Source organism: Danaus plexippus, chromosome 6, assembly GCF_018135715.1.
Source record: "Danaus plexippus chromosome 6, MEX_DaPlex, whole genome shotgun sequence".
Classification (NCBI taxonomy): domain Eukaryota; kingdom Metazoa; phylum Arthropoda; class Insecta; order Lepidoptera; family Nymphalidae; genus Danaus; species Danaus plexippus.
Window position 1 is genome coordinate 5,643,177 of NC_083540.1, and position 16,589 is coordinate 5,659,765.

A 16,589-nucleotide genomic window follows, 5' to 3' on the forward strand; every position below is an offset into this window, starting at 1 on the left:
TTGGAAACAATAATATATTTCAGTAACTATTAATATGATTCTACAGATGAAAAATGATTTTTGTATCAATATGACAGAGCACGGCAATGTATTTCGGCCGTATAAAACTAACTGCTATATATCTATTTTGCTAAGATCTTCACTTATTTATAATATTTCTTTTATTTTTCGAAATTTTTACCATAACCTTCATTTATTTTTTTACGAAGTGTTGAATAAATTTAAACTTACTGTAAGCTCATAGCATTCTATAGTATAATGAGGGCTATATGTATAAATATTATTTGTTAATATTATTTAGTCGGTAATTATTACATAGTTAACATTCATTATTGTTTTGTGTTAAAAAAAAGTATTTAGAAACAACATATATTTAGAAAAGGTTCAAAAGAAAAATCCAGACTTGGGAACACTTTTTTGTATTTCTTATGAATTACAATAGTAGAAGTTATTAATGACAGACATAACACTTAAATTATAGATATAATTCAAAATCAATTCTACTAGAACTATAAAATTGTGTGTCTTCACCATATTTCCGAACCCAAACTCCAGTTTTGAAATGGCCATCTGTAGACCACTTTTGCATTTGTTCCGTGGAATGCGGTCCAGAGATCTCTGCATTATTGTCTTGTGACCATTTAAATTCCCATTTCACTTCATTGGAACTTTCCGGACTTTCGTTTTCAACATGTTCCTCTTCCGTTTTCTTTGTGTCCATACTAGTTTTCTCCTTTACATCAAAGTCATCAGCATACATGTCCAATTCCGAGTCCCCTTTTGCTTTGTTATCCTTTGATATAACATTATTTATTTTTTCAAATGTTTCCTGATATATATCCATATTACCAGTTTTAGTAAGAATTTGATTTGCCAACTCGGTTATTCGGGTTACAACTTGACTTCCTTCATCAAGAGTTCCAGCTTTTTTTCTCTTCCACCTCTCAGCGCTGGACATTTTAGAATTTGCTCCTACAATAAAATATGCATATTATAACTATTTTTGTATCATATGACATTAATATAAAAGCCTTAGAACAAAATTATGAACCTATAACTAAATACTAGCTTTTATACAAGTGTCATTAGTTTAAAAAACTTAATACTTTAACAAATATAACACTAACCTATGCGCTGTAATGTTTTAGCAATTGTCTCCTTTGGTTTCATATGACTTACAATTTCTTTGTAATTTCTTATTAAATCAAACTTTTCCATTTCCTTTTCTTCTTCTGAATCGGAATCTGTATCATCTAGCACACTCATTTCACCTTCTGGTTTATGTATCTTATATTTATTGTCAGGTCGATCTTTTACCTTTACCCAATCAATATTATCCAGCCAACTATCCCTAATTTCCTTTTCTTTTTTCCAATGATAATGACCTTGGGTGTCAAAATGACCTTCTTCCAATTCCTCCTTCATATTGAATGGTGTTATTGTTATCTGAAATAATATAATCACGATTTGATTAAAAATCAAGACAGGTAAATTTAGTGTTGTTAAAAAATATCTACCATAATATAATCGACTAATATAATTCTGGATATCTTTAGTGGTTGTAATTTATAACAAAATAACAACTACTTGTATGAAGCAACATTATCGCAACACAAATCACAAGAAAAGTTTACTCACTTCACCTTCCATGCCGCCTGCGCCATCTTCTTCGCCTTCTATATCATCAGCGTTTAACACATTACGTTTTTCATCCTCGGCACCACTATCCTCCTCGTCGGAATCCAAGGAATGCTTCTTTCCATCTTTAACAACTTTCCTATCAACATTTTCATTAAATGCGACTGATGCTACTCGTTTGGACATTATAATTTTTTTTAATGAATATAAGGGATTTAAAGTTCCTATCACAACAACTAATTCATTTTTATCTTATAATATTAATATGAACGTAATTTTATCCCTTTAATAGTAAAATTTGATGAGAAAGGGAAATGTTTTATTCCCTATGCATACAATACAAAATTAATACCCGACGCACAAAAATTCTAACTACAAAGGACATACGGACATGTCAATTAAATCTTGACAGTCGCTTGAAAGTAAAAATCAAAAAAGAAATGTTCTTAAGTTTTTGAATGTTAAAGTTTAATACTATTATTGTTTTAATATAAATTAATGTCTCTGTGAAAGGAAATTTTGTTTTGTAATCTTACTTATTTTCATTCTGTTTTCATTTTTTTATTATATAATTCTGTAAATAAATATTGTCCCATTTTAATCCTATGTTATGGTAAATGATATGAATCGCAAATAAATTAAAGTATTTATCGATATATAATATGTATATTTTTTATAATTAATTATATATTATAATATTATTTTAGTCATTGCAAATTTTATTATATTATATCTATGTATATTTATTAATATTATAACATTATCTTGGTTTCAAAATTTCGTGGTGTGGTTTTCAATATCTTTAAACATTTTTTGGGTTTTACAAAACACATTTATTTTATAGTGAATCCTTTGCTACACAGGCTCCATTTTTCATATATTTATCATAAGTTGTATTACAAGCGGCCTCTCATTTAAAATACAGGTAAAGACGCTTGTTTTAGCTGACCTTATAGTTTATATACATTGTTAGTCATTAGTACAGGTTCTCTGTCATTTAGGTGTTGTATTTTTGTGTTTTGAATAGGGCTTATTATAATCACTACATTCAGTTTTTAACACACTTGTGTTGTGTGGATTATTGTTATATACTCGAATATGCATTATACAATATTTTTTTTTAAATCGTTTCCCTTTATTTCTAACATTTGAACGTTATAAAGTTCATATTAAAACATGATTTTAACCATCACATAATTATCATTTCGTACATCGTAATTTCATAAAATAAAGCCAAACTTTTATTTTTATTATTGATTTGAATATTTATTGTGTTTGTTTTTGTATTATTGCTGTTTAAAGATTTTATTTCAATATACTTAAAAAACCTCCATTAACAAGTTATTTTGAATAAATAATAACTTTTTATTGTTTTATGTATATTCTAAAAAAATATTGCCAAAACAAATTTACTTCCTATAATTTATAAAATTAACATAGATATAAATATTTAAAAAAGTATTAACTATAATTTTCACTTGTTATTATTTTCTAAAATTTGTGACCTCTTAGGAACTGTTTAGCAAAATTAAATAATTGATATGTAAAACTTAAATTAAATATAAAGTTAACCAAAACGGAAATGGCGTAGGTATTTTTAAAAGCTGGCCACATTCAAACATATTTTTTTGTAAAATTTCGTGTCAGGGCTTTGGCAGTGGCAATATGGCTGTAGCTTTCGAGTTTCGCTGGTAGTGCGCGGTGCTCAAATCGATTTCAGTATAGAACGGTGTAATTCTGACGACTCTAAAGTTTCATTTTTAATTTTTTTAGTGATTGTTATCTCTGTTTACCTTATATTTGCCAAAGTTATATAGGGAAAATACTGATTTTCATTTCCGTCGTCACCAGAATTCATGCGACGACAAAATGGCGTCGCTTGACAAGATTTTACTGCAAATTATAATTTTCAATTTTATTGGCAAATCTTAAAACAATTCAAAAAAATGTTTTAATAAGTTTATTAATATATATTTATGAAATGAATTAACCGCGTTTAACTGTTTTCAAGTTGCAATTGTAAAAAATACAGTGTATTCATTGAAATATCTTCAAAATGCACTTGGTAAGTGTTTTTAAAGCTATTTTGAATATTGTTTTTGTGTATATGATACTTCTTTTAATATTTCGGGTTTTGTTTAATAAGAGAATGTTCTAGAAGTGCTGGGTGTGGCCTTAAGATGAAGAGTTTTTTTAAGACGTAATAGTGAATAAATCGTTTTCTATGATTGTTTACAATATATTTTGGCTTTTTTATGTATGAAAATGTGATTGTTCCACGAAAAAAAACGTTTTTATTGTTTCTTTGTTACGTAATCTTTCAATAGAGACCAAGGAAACTTATTTTGGAAATGGACCCATTTTAGCAATTTGCCTTTGAAAATTGGTCTTCTTCAGCAATGTTTATGTAGTATGATGCTTTGAGGTTATGTTCTCATAATTTATTTTAAATATTTTATCAATTTTGCTTTGCAATGGGCATTTACATGCTGTGGTGGTAAACCTTGTACTTAACCAATTTTGGTTGTATTTTTCAAAAAAAAAAAATATATACAATTTTTAAGAACCTTTATCGAAGGTTTTGTTGTTTGGTATATTATTTTTTGAAAATTTTATCATCTTTTCAAAGTATTGTAACCCATTTGGCTTTTTTATATTTTTTTGGTATTTTTTTGTGCCTTTTGGTATAAAATACTCGCTTTATTTAATTTGGTGCGGTCTTGATATTAGTGTCTTCTTTCTGATATATCTCTAAATTGTTCAATCTTTTTGTATTAATACCATCATATTTTACATTTTTACTCCTTTAGGTGGTGCCATAAATATTTACCAATTGTTTAGCCCAATTTTCAAAGCTTTCAATTTGTACTTTAACAATAGGCTGTGAGGAAGACCAAATTTATCAATATTACATGTTCTATATTTTTCAGGCTGGTTCTATGGCTGAATCTGGAAGTGAATCTATTAGTGAGAAGGGAGGCAAAAGTGATTCAAGTGGGTCAGGTTCGGGAAGTGACAGGTGGTTCTTCAAACTTAAAAAAATGTAGCAATTTTAAAAATCTGTATGGATATTATTATATAATTTCATTCAACAGTGACAGTGGGTCTAGTTCTTCTGGTTCTGGCTCCGGAGGCAGGTCTGGTTCTGAAAAATCTTCAAATGGGGATCGTTCACACTTAAGTGATGATACCAAGGGATCTCCAAAGCACAGTAATGCTAATTCTTCAAAGTCTGATCGTCACTCTGACAAAGACTCCTCCGATGATTCTATTACAAAGCGTAAGTCAAGAAACAATCATGGAAAAGTTAAATCAGATCTTTGGGAAGATAACCCTGATATTTATGGTATTCGGAGATCAGCCAGGTCAAGGAAAGAGCCAGACAGACTTAAGGTAGCTGATAGTGATTCAAGTGATAAAGGTCAAAGCCACAGTAGAAAAAGTAGGAAAAGAAGGTAGTTTCTTAGATTCTAATATTTCTTTTTATATCTGTAATTTAAATTTGATGATTATAGCATTATAATAATCTCATATTTTTAGTGACTCATGGAATTCAGATACATCAGATAGTGATAGTGATATGAAGGGTTCTCCACCTCCGCCATCTAAGCGTCCGGGCCAAAGAAGTGTTCCTCTCAGAAAAAAGAAACCCACAAGGAGAAGAAGGTTTACAAGTGACGAAGAAGAAAGTTCAGAAGCATCTGATGAAGATACCAAAAGGTAATATTGAATGTTACATTTATTCTCTTTACCACCTCCTTCCCTTTTATTTGTCTATTAATAGTAAAGGTTTTATAAAATTAAATATTTTATTCAATATCCAGTCATATCTCTGTCTCATGAAATAAAAACTGACTGTAGTATATAAAAATAAACACAAGGTAACAGTGTGATTGGTGAAGGTTAATTTGATAGATATTAACAAAAAAATATTCTTGGGCAAATAATGTTCAAATGCACAAGCATAATCACAATTTTATCTGAAGGTGATATTTGGGTATGATTTTACAATTCTTAGGAATGAGTTTGAAACTCTTTCCAAAAAGGACTTTTCAAAGGGGTTTGTAGAGTGTTAAACGTTTTGGCCTAACATACTCGTTCTTGCAAACTGAACAATGTTCTAACAACTGTCAAAAAAAAATAGTTAGATAATAGAATAGTGTCCTAGCTTGGAGCTGTTCAAAAAGAAAAAGTTATTATATAGTTAATAGATATATAGGTAATAGGGGAATACATATATATATTCATACTCATATTCATATATGAATGTTCATATTCCACTTTCCTGTGATTAGTTTTTTTTATTGACTGTCAACTTATTGTAAAAATTTGCTATTTGTAAGGATAACATCTGTTATTTATATGGACTTGTTATATTTAAAATGTAGTTTTTTAGTAACATCAATGAATTTTATTAAGTGTATGTATTTCTTTGTGTATAATATTGTTACTTCCAAATATGATATATATATATACTCATAGGTATGATTCAGTCGCTTTATAGATATGCTCAAGCAAAGTGGTCTAGGAGTGTCTACTTTAAAGTACTGAATGATCAAATTTTCTAAAATAAAAATATAACAAACAGGTGACCTTGACTTAATGCCTAACCTTCGGCCTAAAGCTACTGCATATTCATATATCATATTTACCTTAATGGACATTTTCTGGATTGATATTGTAAAAGCCAATGGCAAATCGTTTATTTAAAAAAAACTTTTTTGCAGTAAATGTTAGAAAAACTTTCATGCTCTCTTCGACACATAAACGTAAGTTTCGCATAGACAACAAAGTTTAATATTAAATTTGTTATCACAATTTTTTTTTGTACTATGAAGTGTAATTGTGATATGGGATTTGGACTCCTGGTTAGCCAAGCAATGTCACCTCTGATAAGTTTTCCTGCAAATATATTTGACTTGTCCTGGATCACTGACTAATATGATGTGATGGATGATAGTTTTCTACTTTGATAGTCTTACAAAGTTGTTACAGGTAATGAATTGGGTCAGTATTTACCAATTGGTAAATCTGTGGAGTGTTAGAAATTTACATATGTTGAAATCATCATAACATTTGCTTTAATGTCCACTGTGATAAAAATTTTTGACATATGCTAAGACTTTGATGCAGCAAAAGTGGATTTTTGCTATTATGTATCAGAAATATTATATATGTAAGGGATATACATATATTTTAATGGAAATAGGTTTACTCTAGGATTCTCATGCACGTTTTTATTAAATAATCACTTTGAACCCTTGAAACACTTTATAATGATAAATTTTGGAGCATATCTACTACTCATCCCCACTACCAAAGTGCAATTTTGCAATCCCTGTCAAAGTTAACAATAAAAAGATCGGTTTTATTCCATTCTTTATATATTCCAACATTACCAATTTTTCAAAAGGATATATTTATTAATTATTATGTAACTCATAATTATTTAATTTATTTCAGTTTGATATTTTAATATATCATATTGTCTTTATTACCCAGCAAACCTAGTTTAATTTATGATTTATTATTTTCATAAAATATGTAAAAAATCTAACACAGATGTATAACATACAAATGACACTATACATAAAAATATATATCTACTTTGCATTAATCATGTATTTTTAAAATTGTTTGAGTTACATGAGAAGCTATGTTCAATGTCTCCTTATTAAATTATTTGTTATACAACTTTGATATATCTTTTCTTATTTGATTACATAATAGTATATGTTTTAGAAATTTTTATTTTAATTAACAGTCCAAAAAATAATTCTCTTTTTTTTTTCAGTGTAATCATTTTTAATGTTTATATTTTCGGGTTCACTTATTTTTTTGCTTACAATATTTTGGTTAAATATTCATCTTTTTAAAATCAAAAATAAAAGTTTAATAATCTGCTTTTTTTCTCAATATAATTTTTTTTCGGACTCGTGGCATGGTATATTTCATAGAACATGCATGATGCACATGTTTTCTGAAAAGTTATAACAAATCAATAAGCCATATCAATTAAGTGTTCTACCTTTTTCGTTTAAAAATAAAACATAATAATTTATTTTAATGACAAATACGTAACCTTTGTTGATGACGTTTAAATAGAGCGAGATAGCAATATTAAGATTATCGAACGCAGGGCTAGTAAGTAGTAACACATAAGGCCGCGAACGCGTCATATCATTTAACTGCTTATTTATTTCACTTATTGTAATTATTCAGATTAATTTTCTTTATACTTAAATATTTATCGTATTTAATATTTAAGACGTACAATAATAATCGGCAAATGTTCTTTTTAAGTTAATCTCTTATTAACTTTTTAAGATATTTTAGTTTTGGGTATTTAATTGCGTGTAAAAATATTGTATATTTTTTATTAAAAGGATGTAAATTTATTTTGTTCCAATTATTGCTTTAGTCGGACGGCTACTCGACGAACAGGTGCTGCTGTTAGTTACAAAGAAGCCAGTGATGAACAAACAGACTCTTCCGACCTCTGTGGAGATGCTGAAGCTGAACCGGAGCCTGAACCAGAAGACCATAGTGAGACTATTGAAAGGGTTCTTGGCCATAGACGAGGGAAGAAAGGAGGTAAATTGACAACACCAATGTATTATTTATATATTATTTAAATAAATGATAAAAACATTTAAGTTATCAGAAGTGTACTTTTCGAAAATTTATGTTTTAATTGGTGTGCCACATGATATTAAATTTTAGCTAATGTCTTCTTATCATTATACAGTCACTGGAAATGTGACTACAGTTTACTATATAGAGGAAAACGGTGATCCTAATGAGGATTGTAATCCTGATGATGAAGATTCGACTGAACCACAGTACCTGATTAAATGGAAAGGATGGTCGCATATACATAACACATGGGAGTCCGAGAAAAGTCTTAATGAACAAAAAGTTAAGGGACTTAAGAAATTAGAGAATTATATAAAGAAGGAGGCTGATCTGTCATGGTGGAGGCAGCAAGCTGGTCCTGAAGATATAGACTATTATGAATGTCAGTCTGAACTGCAGCAGGAATTAGTCAAAACATACAACAATGTTGAAAGGATTATAGGTATTTGAACAACTATGTAATATTACCTCTAATATATTTATTTTATCTATAACATATAATATTTTTATAGCTGAACAAACAAGAGAATTAGAAGGAGGTGGAACTGCTCATGAATATTTCTGTAAATGGGAATCTCTACCATATGCCGATGCAACCTGGGAAGATTCATCTCTTATTGAAAAAAGGTGGCCTGAGAAAGCTGAGAATTTTAAAAGTAGGGAAGCTGCTAAGACAACACCGTCAAGGCATTGCCCTGTTTTAAAAAGACGTCCAAAATTTCATCAAGTTAAAGAACAACCAGAGTATATGGGTAAAGATCAGGTAATTATTATTTTAAAAAATCAATGATCTGTGTGACCTACTTAGTATAATCTTTTCATATTTGTTTTTCTTTCCAGACATATGTGTTAAGGGATTATCAAATGGATGGATTAAATTGGCTAATACATTCCTGGTGTAAAGACAATTCTGTTATTTTAGCTGATGAGATGGGTTTAGGAAAAACTATACAAGTAAATAATTTTATTCATAAAATTTTATATAATTGAAATTTTAATGTTTTTAATTTTTCTTATTCTGTTTTATGTTTACTTTTCAGACAATTTGTTTTTTATATTATCTTTTTAAATCTCAACAACTATATGGACCATTTCTTTGTGTTGTGCCCTTAAGTACTATGACTGCCTGGCAGAGAGAGTTTGCGCAGTGGGCGCCGGATATTAATGTAGTTACATACATTGGTGATGTTACAAGCAGGGATATTGTGAGTGGGAAAATAATTAGATTTAATGCAATAGGTTAATTCGCCTTTTAAAATCCTAACAATTTTATAATTCTTTTCAGATCAGACAGTTTGAATGGAGCTTTGCCAGTTCAAAGAGACTAAAATTTAATGCCATTTTAACTACCTATGAGATATTATTGAAAGATAGACAATTTCTTAGATCATTTAGTTGGGCCTGTTTATTAGTGGATGAAGCACATAGATTGAAAAATGATGATTCTCTGCTTTATAAAGCCCTTAAGGAATTTGAAACAAATCATAGGTTATTAGTTACTGGTACACCTTTGCAAAACTCACTAAAAGAATTGTGGGCACTGCTTCATTTTATAATGCCATACAAGTAAGTATTTTGATTAAATAAGAATTTAAATTTATTTTAAGATTTTTCATAAGTTTATATTTTTGATGTAGGTTTGAAACCTGGGAGGAATTTGAAAAAGATCATGAGGATGCTGCCACTAAGGGATATGAGAAGCTCCACAAACAGCTAGAGCCTTTCATTTTAAGAAGGCAGAAAAAAGATGTAGAGAAATCGTTACCTGCTAAAGTGGAACAAATTTTGCGTGTAGAGATGACTTCAATACAAAAACAATATTACAAGTGGATATTGACAAAGAATTACAGTGCACTAAGGAAGGGTGTGAAGGGCTCAATTAATACATTTATCAATATTGTAATAGAACTAAAAAAGTGCTGTAATCATGCACTTCTAACCAAACCTGAAGATTTTGAATCAAGAGCATCTCTTGCCACTACAGATGCTGTTGAGGTATAATCACTATAATCCCTATAATTAAAAAGATATGTTTTTTAAAATACCTTTATATTCTGTATTATTAATATATGCAATGTATAATTATTTTCAGAAACTGTTAAGAGGCTCGGGCAAGCTACTTCTTTTAGATAAATTATTGTGCAGGCTTAAAGAAACAGGTCATAGAGTGCTTATATTTTCTCAAATGGTTAGAATGTTGGATATTTTAGCTGAATACTTGCAACGGAGACATTTTCCTTTTCAACGTCTTGATGGAAGCATAAAGGGGGAAATCAGGAAGCAGGCTCTTGATCATTTCAATGCTGAAGGATCTCAAGATTTTTGTTTTTTACTATCAACACGTGCCGGAGGATTAGGAATTAATTTGGCTACAGCTGACACTGTGATAATTTTTGACTCTGACTGGAATCCACAAAACGATCTCCAAGCTCAGGCTCGCGCTCATCGTATTGGGCAAAAAAATCAGGTCGAAATTAAAATCCTGAACTGATGGTGCATATTTAATTAATTTGAAATCTATTTAAGACTAATTTCGTAATTTTGCAACCGTAGGTCAATATTTATCGGTTAGTAACTGCCAGGTCCGTAGAGGAAGATATTGTTGAAAGGGCTAAAAGAAAAATGGTACTTGACCATCTTGTAATTCAAAGAATGGATACAACAGGGAGGACAGTCTTAAATAAACGGGACGCCACCGGAACCAGCGCAAATAATCCGTTTAATAAAGAAGACTTGAATGCTATTCTTAAATTTGGAGCAGAGGAATTGTTTAAAGATGACGATGAAAATGATGAAGACCCTGTAGTAAGTAATTATAATATATAGAACAGTTTATTGAATTTATTAGCTTGTATACCATTAAAAATGATTTTTTTTCTATAGTGTGATATAGATGAAATCCTGCAAAGAGCAGAGACAAGGGACGAAGGGCCTTCAATGGCAGGCGATGAACTGCTTTCTGCATTTAAAGTGGCGAGTTTTGCTTTTGACGAAGACAAGGCGGTTATGGAGGTCAAAAAAGAAGGAGGAGATGAAGAAGCAAAAGATTGGGTACTTCTTATATTTTATAAAATGAAATAAGTGAATTTTGTTTGTATCGTATGAAATGAAATAAATTAATCATGTACAATTCTTCTAGGATGACATTATACCAGAAAATGTTAGAAAAACTATAGCAGAGCAAGAGAAAAATAAAGAAATGGAAGACTTGTACTTACCACCCAGAAGAAAAAATAATCAGAATAATGCTGATAGTGGTAAGCATTATTCTTTAATATTTTTCTAAACATAACAAAACGTATTTGTGGGCTTCTCCAACATATTTGCTGGTGAAAATGTTCAGAAATACAAGCTTGCTACTATTACATACAATTAAAACAAAAGGTTAAATTTTTGTTCCATTAGTATGAAAATAATATATCTTTATTCATGTATAAAGAAACAAATTGTATAAGGTCTATAAATTACTCTGAGAATTCAAAATCATATAAATTTAAATTTAGAATAGAAATTATAACTGAAAATTCATTGCTGGATTCGAACCTGAAACCTCCGTAATATTGCGATCCATTTGCTTTTTACAACACTAATGTGTCACTGAAATTTTAATTCCATATTTTCTAATATTAATTTGAGTATCAAAATTACATTTTGAATATAATAATGCTAATCTCAGGTGGTCGTAAGCGTCGCGGTCGTAGCGGAGGTGATGCGGGTGACGGAGGGGAGGCGGGGGACGGTGACGGTGACGGTGACGACAGCGAAGCCTCGGACGGAGACGGAGACGCCAGCGCCGATGACGACCGACCTCGGAAACGGGGACGGCCACCAGCCTCGCACAGAGAAAAGATCAAAGGATTCACTGATCAGGAGGTGATCATGTTTATTATATTACGGATCAGTTATACGTGCTTAGTACTAAGCGTGCGAGCCTCAACGATATCTAAACATGATAGACTGGACTGCCAATACATTCGACACTGCTGTGATTTGTGATCAACACATTTCTGTACAGCCTAATAGAGTACATTATTAATAACAGATAATAATAATTATTTAATTAATTATATGGTTACTATAGTTATGATGATTTTTGAGATTATCTGTATGGCCTTTTTAGATGTTAAGTACTTTTCTTACTTTAGTTGTCTGTTTATAATATTATTTTAAGTTAATTTTCAAAATTTGTTGATGCCACTTATATTTTTATTGAATTTGTATAATTGCATTTTTTAGAATCATATCTATATATTTACGATATTATTTAGGAAACATATTTATCATAGTTTTACACTTCCTTTTTATTAATCACTATCAATTTAACAATATTTTATGAGTTGTATTTTTGCAAATGAATTTATTATATAAAAAAAATGTCATTACAGATAAGAAGATTCGTCAAAAGTTACAAGAAATTCTCAGCTCCCTTGAAACATCTAGACAGCATTGCATGTGATGCTGAGCTGCAGGAAAAACCACTAGCAGACCTGAAAAAGTTAGGAGAAATTCTTCAAGAAAGATGTAAAGCTGTATTAAATAATACGGCTGATGCACCTAGTATGTTACTCAATCAATACATAGATATAGATGACTGACCTATGTTTCATGTATTTAATAAATCTATTATATTTTAGATGAACAAAGTGATGGTCGTAAAAATGCAAGAAAGACTTTTAAACTTGGAGGAGTTCCTGTAAATGCTAAAACAATGGCTGCCTGCCAGGATGAACTTGCACCATTAGATGAATTCTTGCCACAAACCAAGGAAGAGAGGCTCAAATGGCAGTTGGATTTCAGGTAAAACTGACACCTTGTGTTTTTATTTTATATAGTAAGTTATTATTATAGTGTATAAAATAAGTTTAAAAAATAACTTAATTTTTAAATTAATATTTTTGTTCCCTTCATAATATGAATTACTTATATCGATTTTAGGACAAGACCAGCTAATTTTGATATCGAATGGGGAGTAGAAGATGATTCGAAGCTATTGGCCGGCATTTATCAATATGGGATGGGATCTTGGGAAGCCATAAAGATGGACTCATCTTTTGAAATCTGTGATAAAATACTTACAAATGAAGATAAAAAGCCGCAAGCAAAGCATTTACAGTCTAGAGCTGAATATTTGTTGAAACTTATCAAAAAGCTTTTAGACCAGAAAAATGGAAAACAAAAACAGAGAAAACCAAGAGTTAAGAAGGGGGCCAAGGAGCCTGTTACAAAAGATATAGTGGATGATGACGTTAGTACTGGCGAAGAAAACAAAAGAACAAGAAGTGCCAAAAATGATAAAAATGACAAGGTATAAATAAACTTAACATTCATTATATAATGAAAAAAATATATATATTTTCAGCTGATACATTATAATTTTTATAACAATTTTTTTTTTCACTTTTAGAACAAATCCAAAGTAGAAGAGGTGTTAACCCATGATGAAACATCAAATGATAGAAAAGAAAAGGATAGAAAACGCACAAAGAAGGATGGGAAAGACCGACTTAAAAATGAAAAGGTTAAAGGTCGCAAAAAACCTGCTGGTCCTATGCATTTTACTGCAAATAATGAACCCAGAGCTTTAGAAGTCCTAGGTGACCTTGACCCTTCGGTATTTGAGGAGGTATATATCAAAGAATTATTCCCTTAAGACTTTAAGAACAAAAGTATATTTTTATGTTTTCTTCATTTTACAGTGTAAAGAGAAAATGAGACCGGTTAAAAAGGCACTTCGTGCATTAGATAATCCTGACCACACGTTGTCAGACACAGAACAATTGTCGCGAACAAGGGCTTGCCTCACACAAATAGGAAACCAAATAGATATATGTTTATCTGAATATCCAGACCCAGAAAAGAAAGTTGAATGGAGGAGTAATCTCTGGTATTTTGTATCTAAATTTACCAATTTTGACGCTAAGCAGTTGTACAGACTGTATAAGTATGGCCTTAAGAAAACTGATGGAAAGAAGGACAGTAAACACAAAGAAAATAAGGTATGCGAGACTAATTTTATTTAAGGAATTTTCTTTAATTAACGTAATCTTAGTTATTAACATTTGAATGTTTTTAGTCCAATCTGAAGAACAATGTAAATAGTACAAATAATCACGTCAAAACTCATAAAAAGGAGGTGAAGCAAAACGATAGTGACCGTAGAGATAAAAGGCCTAGACTCGAGAAGGAAAAAGTAGACAAAAATAATGAGAAAACACCTCATGTGTCGGGAGTTAAGAGGAAACTCGAAGAGGGAGAATGTGATCCTGAGCCAACTGAAAATAAACGTCATGAGAGGTAAATAGTATTGAGAAATCATCACGTGACCGGGATATCCATAACACCACTAAGATCATTCACTAGATAGGCGCTTCTTATATTTCATTTGCCTAACATCTTTTGTGTTCGTAACTAATATCATCGCTAACCTCCCCCGTTCATCACCATCTCGCTTCTTCATTACCTGCAGACATAAACACAAGCACAAGGATCGCAGAGATAGGGATGAAAGCGTGAAGAGGGACAATTTGATGTACAGAGAACGGAGCCGGACGGAGCGGGACCGAGAGCGGGATCGGGATCGAGATCGGGACCGAGACCGGGATCGGGACCGCGACCGGGAGCGGGAGCGAGACCGGGACCGGGAACGAGATCGGGACAGGGAGCGATCGAGGACGAGGCGGGACAGTGGAGGCGTGGGGCAACCTCGAGCGAGGCCGCCGTATGCGGCCCACCCGCACGCCGAGCATGCAGCTCATCCAGCGCATCCCGCACATGCCGCGCATCCCGGCTGGACCCCGCCAGCGTATCCTGGCCCGCGGCAGTATCGCGGAGGCGATCGCAATTCACGATCACACGACAAGAGACGGTATTTTGTTTTCTTATATTTTTTTATTGTTTACTGACTGTTTTGATTTATAATGTCTCTATCGATAGGTTCGGAGGTTACGCAGCTATGGGAGGTCCATACAGTGGTTACTATGAGGGCGCGGCGATGGCCAGCGGTATGGGTTTCCCGCCGGTGCGCGCTTACTCGGACGACTGGCGCGGGTACGCGCAGCCCGAGTACCCGTACGAGGACCGGGAGTATGAGCGCGAGGTTTACCGAAGAGATTACGACCGACGTGCGCCTCCAACCTAGCTATATCCTCCTAGCTGGCTTATATTATCGGCTGAGAAGTACCTTCTGTAAATATAGTTATAGATTTTTATAAATGTGTAAATAGCCATAGAGATCTCTTTCCGTGGACACCGATTTAGCCGTATACTGTAAACTGTAAAGTGTAAGTGACAAATAGTGCTGTGGTTTTTATCTATGTGATAAGCGAAGCGCATCATCAATTACTATTGAGACATTGATTAATATTATGACTGTGTTTTATAAGTGAGACTGTATAGTAAAATTTATTTATTTCCGATTCGATTATTTGTTAATGTACAGATTTTAGACAAATAACATTATTTTTTTTATATTGTTTCAATTTTGTTGCCAATTTTACCGGTAAATATAAATAGTCTTTCAATCTACTATTTCTTAATTTCCTATTTATTATATGCATCAACCGAGATAAATAATTTGACACTGGCACAGGTGATATTAATATAATGTATGCGTATGTTATAATTTTATATATGCGTAATTCATTGTATTAAGATATTGTACAAAAATAAGCTATTAATAGATATGCATAAATATTGAAATCATGTGCAATCCGAAACAATGTGTATAGCTTGAAGAGCACATAAATTGTCATTGCATTTTAGCAGTGAACTGGAAAGAGTTGATATGTATTTCCTTTCTCATTATACATGCATTTGGAGTCCTGGTAGGACTCATACAGTCCTATTTTTATACATATTATGTAAAGTCTTATTCTCTGTTACATACAATTGAGTGTAATACGAGTGAAAACACCTAAATGGTGTACACAATGATAATAAACATATTATTAAAGTTGCCTTCCATTTATTTAATTTAGCAATAAGTTGACTACCTGGATCCAGAATAAGGTATTTACAAAACGATACATACAGTCACACCTGGATTAGGGGGAGTTCAAGGGAGCACAATCGCATCCTCGCTTATATAGGTTTCTCACTAACCCGAGTTTCTCTCTTAGAGGTAAGCGGCATTAACAACTCACAGCAACTTTATAAGAGTAGATATCAAGATGCTTACGAAAAAAAAACTAAAATTCATGCACTAAGTTATATTATTTTATTTACAACTTACTTACACCTAGAAAAATCTGTCAATTTTGTTTGGGTTACTGTTTTTTTTTTAATGTTTTCTCTAACTACTAGATTTTGTCGAATAT

General features: G+C 31.6%; 2 protein-coding genes across 4 annotated transcripts; one reads left to right on the plus strand and one right to left on the minus strand.

Moving 5' to 3' along the window:
- Positions 1-403: 403 nt before the first annotated feature.
- LOC116779155 (CD2 antigen cytoplasmic tail-binding protein 2 homolog) lies at positions 404-2,022 on the minus strand. The gene is made up of 3 exons (XM_061529888.1): positions 1,639-2,022; positions 1,128-1,446; positions 404-972 (listed from the first exon to the last, which is right to left on the minus strand). The coding sequence occupies exons 1-3, from the start codon at positions 1,822-1,824 to the stop codon at positions 476-478; spliced, it is 1,002 nt and encodes a 333-aa protein (XP_061385872.1). The 5' UTR covers positions 1,825-2,022; the 3' UTR covers positions 404-475.
- Positions 2,023-3,302: 1,280 nt separating this feature from the next.
- LOC116779261 (chromodomain-helicase-DNA-binding protein 1) lies at positions 3,303-16,230 on the plus strand. Of its 3 annotated transcripts, none has more exons than XM_032673518.2 (24): positions 3,303-3,703; positions 4,569-4,657; positions 4,734-5,093; positions 5,179-5,358; positions 8,060-8,232; positions 8,387-8,716; positions 8,787-9,037; positions 9,115-9,228; positions 9,315-9,479; positions 9,560-9,840; positions 9,912-10,269; positions 10,367-10,741; positions 10,828-11,079; positions 11,158-11,325; positions 11,414-11,531; positions 11,951-12,147; positions 12,660-12,831; positions 12,909-13,071; positions 13,210-13,579; positions 13,679-13,897; positions 13,971-14,270; positions 14,348-14,568; positions 14,741-15,139; positions 15,208-16,230. In XM_032673518.2, the coding sequence occupies exons 1-24, from the start codon at positions 3,695-3,697 to the stop codon at positions 15,410-15,412; spliced, it is 5,469 nt and encodes a 1,822-aa protein (XP_032529409.2). In that variant the 5' UTR covers positions 3,303-3,694; the 3' UTR covers positions 15,413-16,230. The 3 variants fall into 3 exon arrangements, with proteins under 3 accessions (XP_032529409.2, XP_032529411.2, XP_061385504.1); XM_032673520.2 differs by having other exon boundaries at positions 3,304-3,703; positions 14,810-15,139; XM_061529520.1 differs by lacking the exons at positions 3,303-3,703; positions 4,569-4,657; positions 4,734-5,093 and having other exon boundaries at positions 5,197-5,358; positions 8,362-8,716.
- The last annotated feature ends 359 nt before the right edge of the window (positions 16,231-16,589 follow it).

Excerpts from the sequence above, each read along its gene's own strand:
- LOC116779261 (XM_032673518.2), top strand. Across the intron at positions 11,532-11,950 it reads TCAGAATAATGCTGATAGTG|GTGGTCGTAAGCGTCGCGGT; the intron begins GTAAGCATTATT and ends TGCTAATCTCAG. Across the intron at positions 14,271-14,347 it reads GTAAACACAAAGAAAATAAG|TCCAATCTGAAGAACAATGT; the intron begins GTATGCGAGACT and ends GAATGTTTTTAG.
- LOC116779155 (XM_061529888.1), bottom strand. The coding sequence starts at position 1,824 with ATGTCCAAACGAGTAGCATCAGTCGCATTTAATGAAAATGTTGATAGG. Across the intron at positions 1,447-1,638 it reads CAGGCGGCATGGAAGGTGAA|ATAACAATAACACCATTCAA; the intron begins GTGAGTAAACTT and ends ATATTATTTCAG. Across the intron at positions 973-1,127 it reads TAAAACATTACAGCGCATAG|GAGCAAATTCTAAAATGTCC; the intron begins GTTAGTGTTATA and ends ATTTTATTGTAG.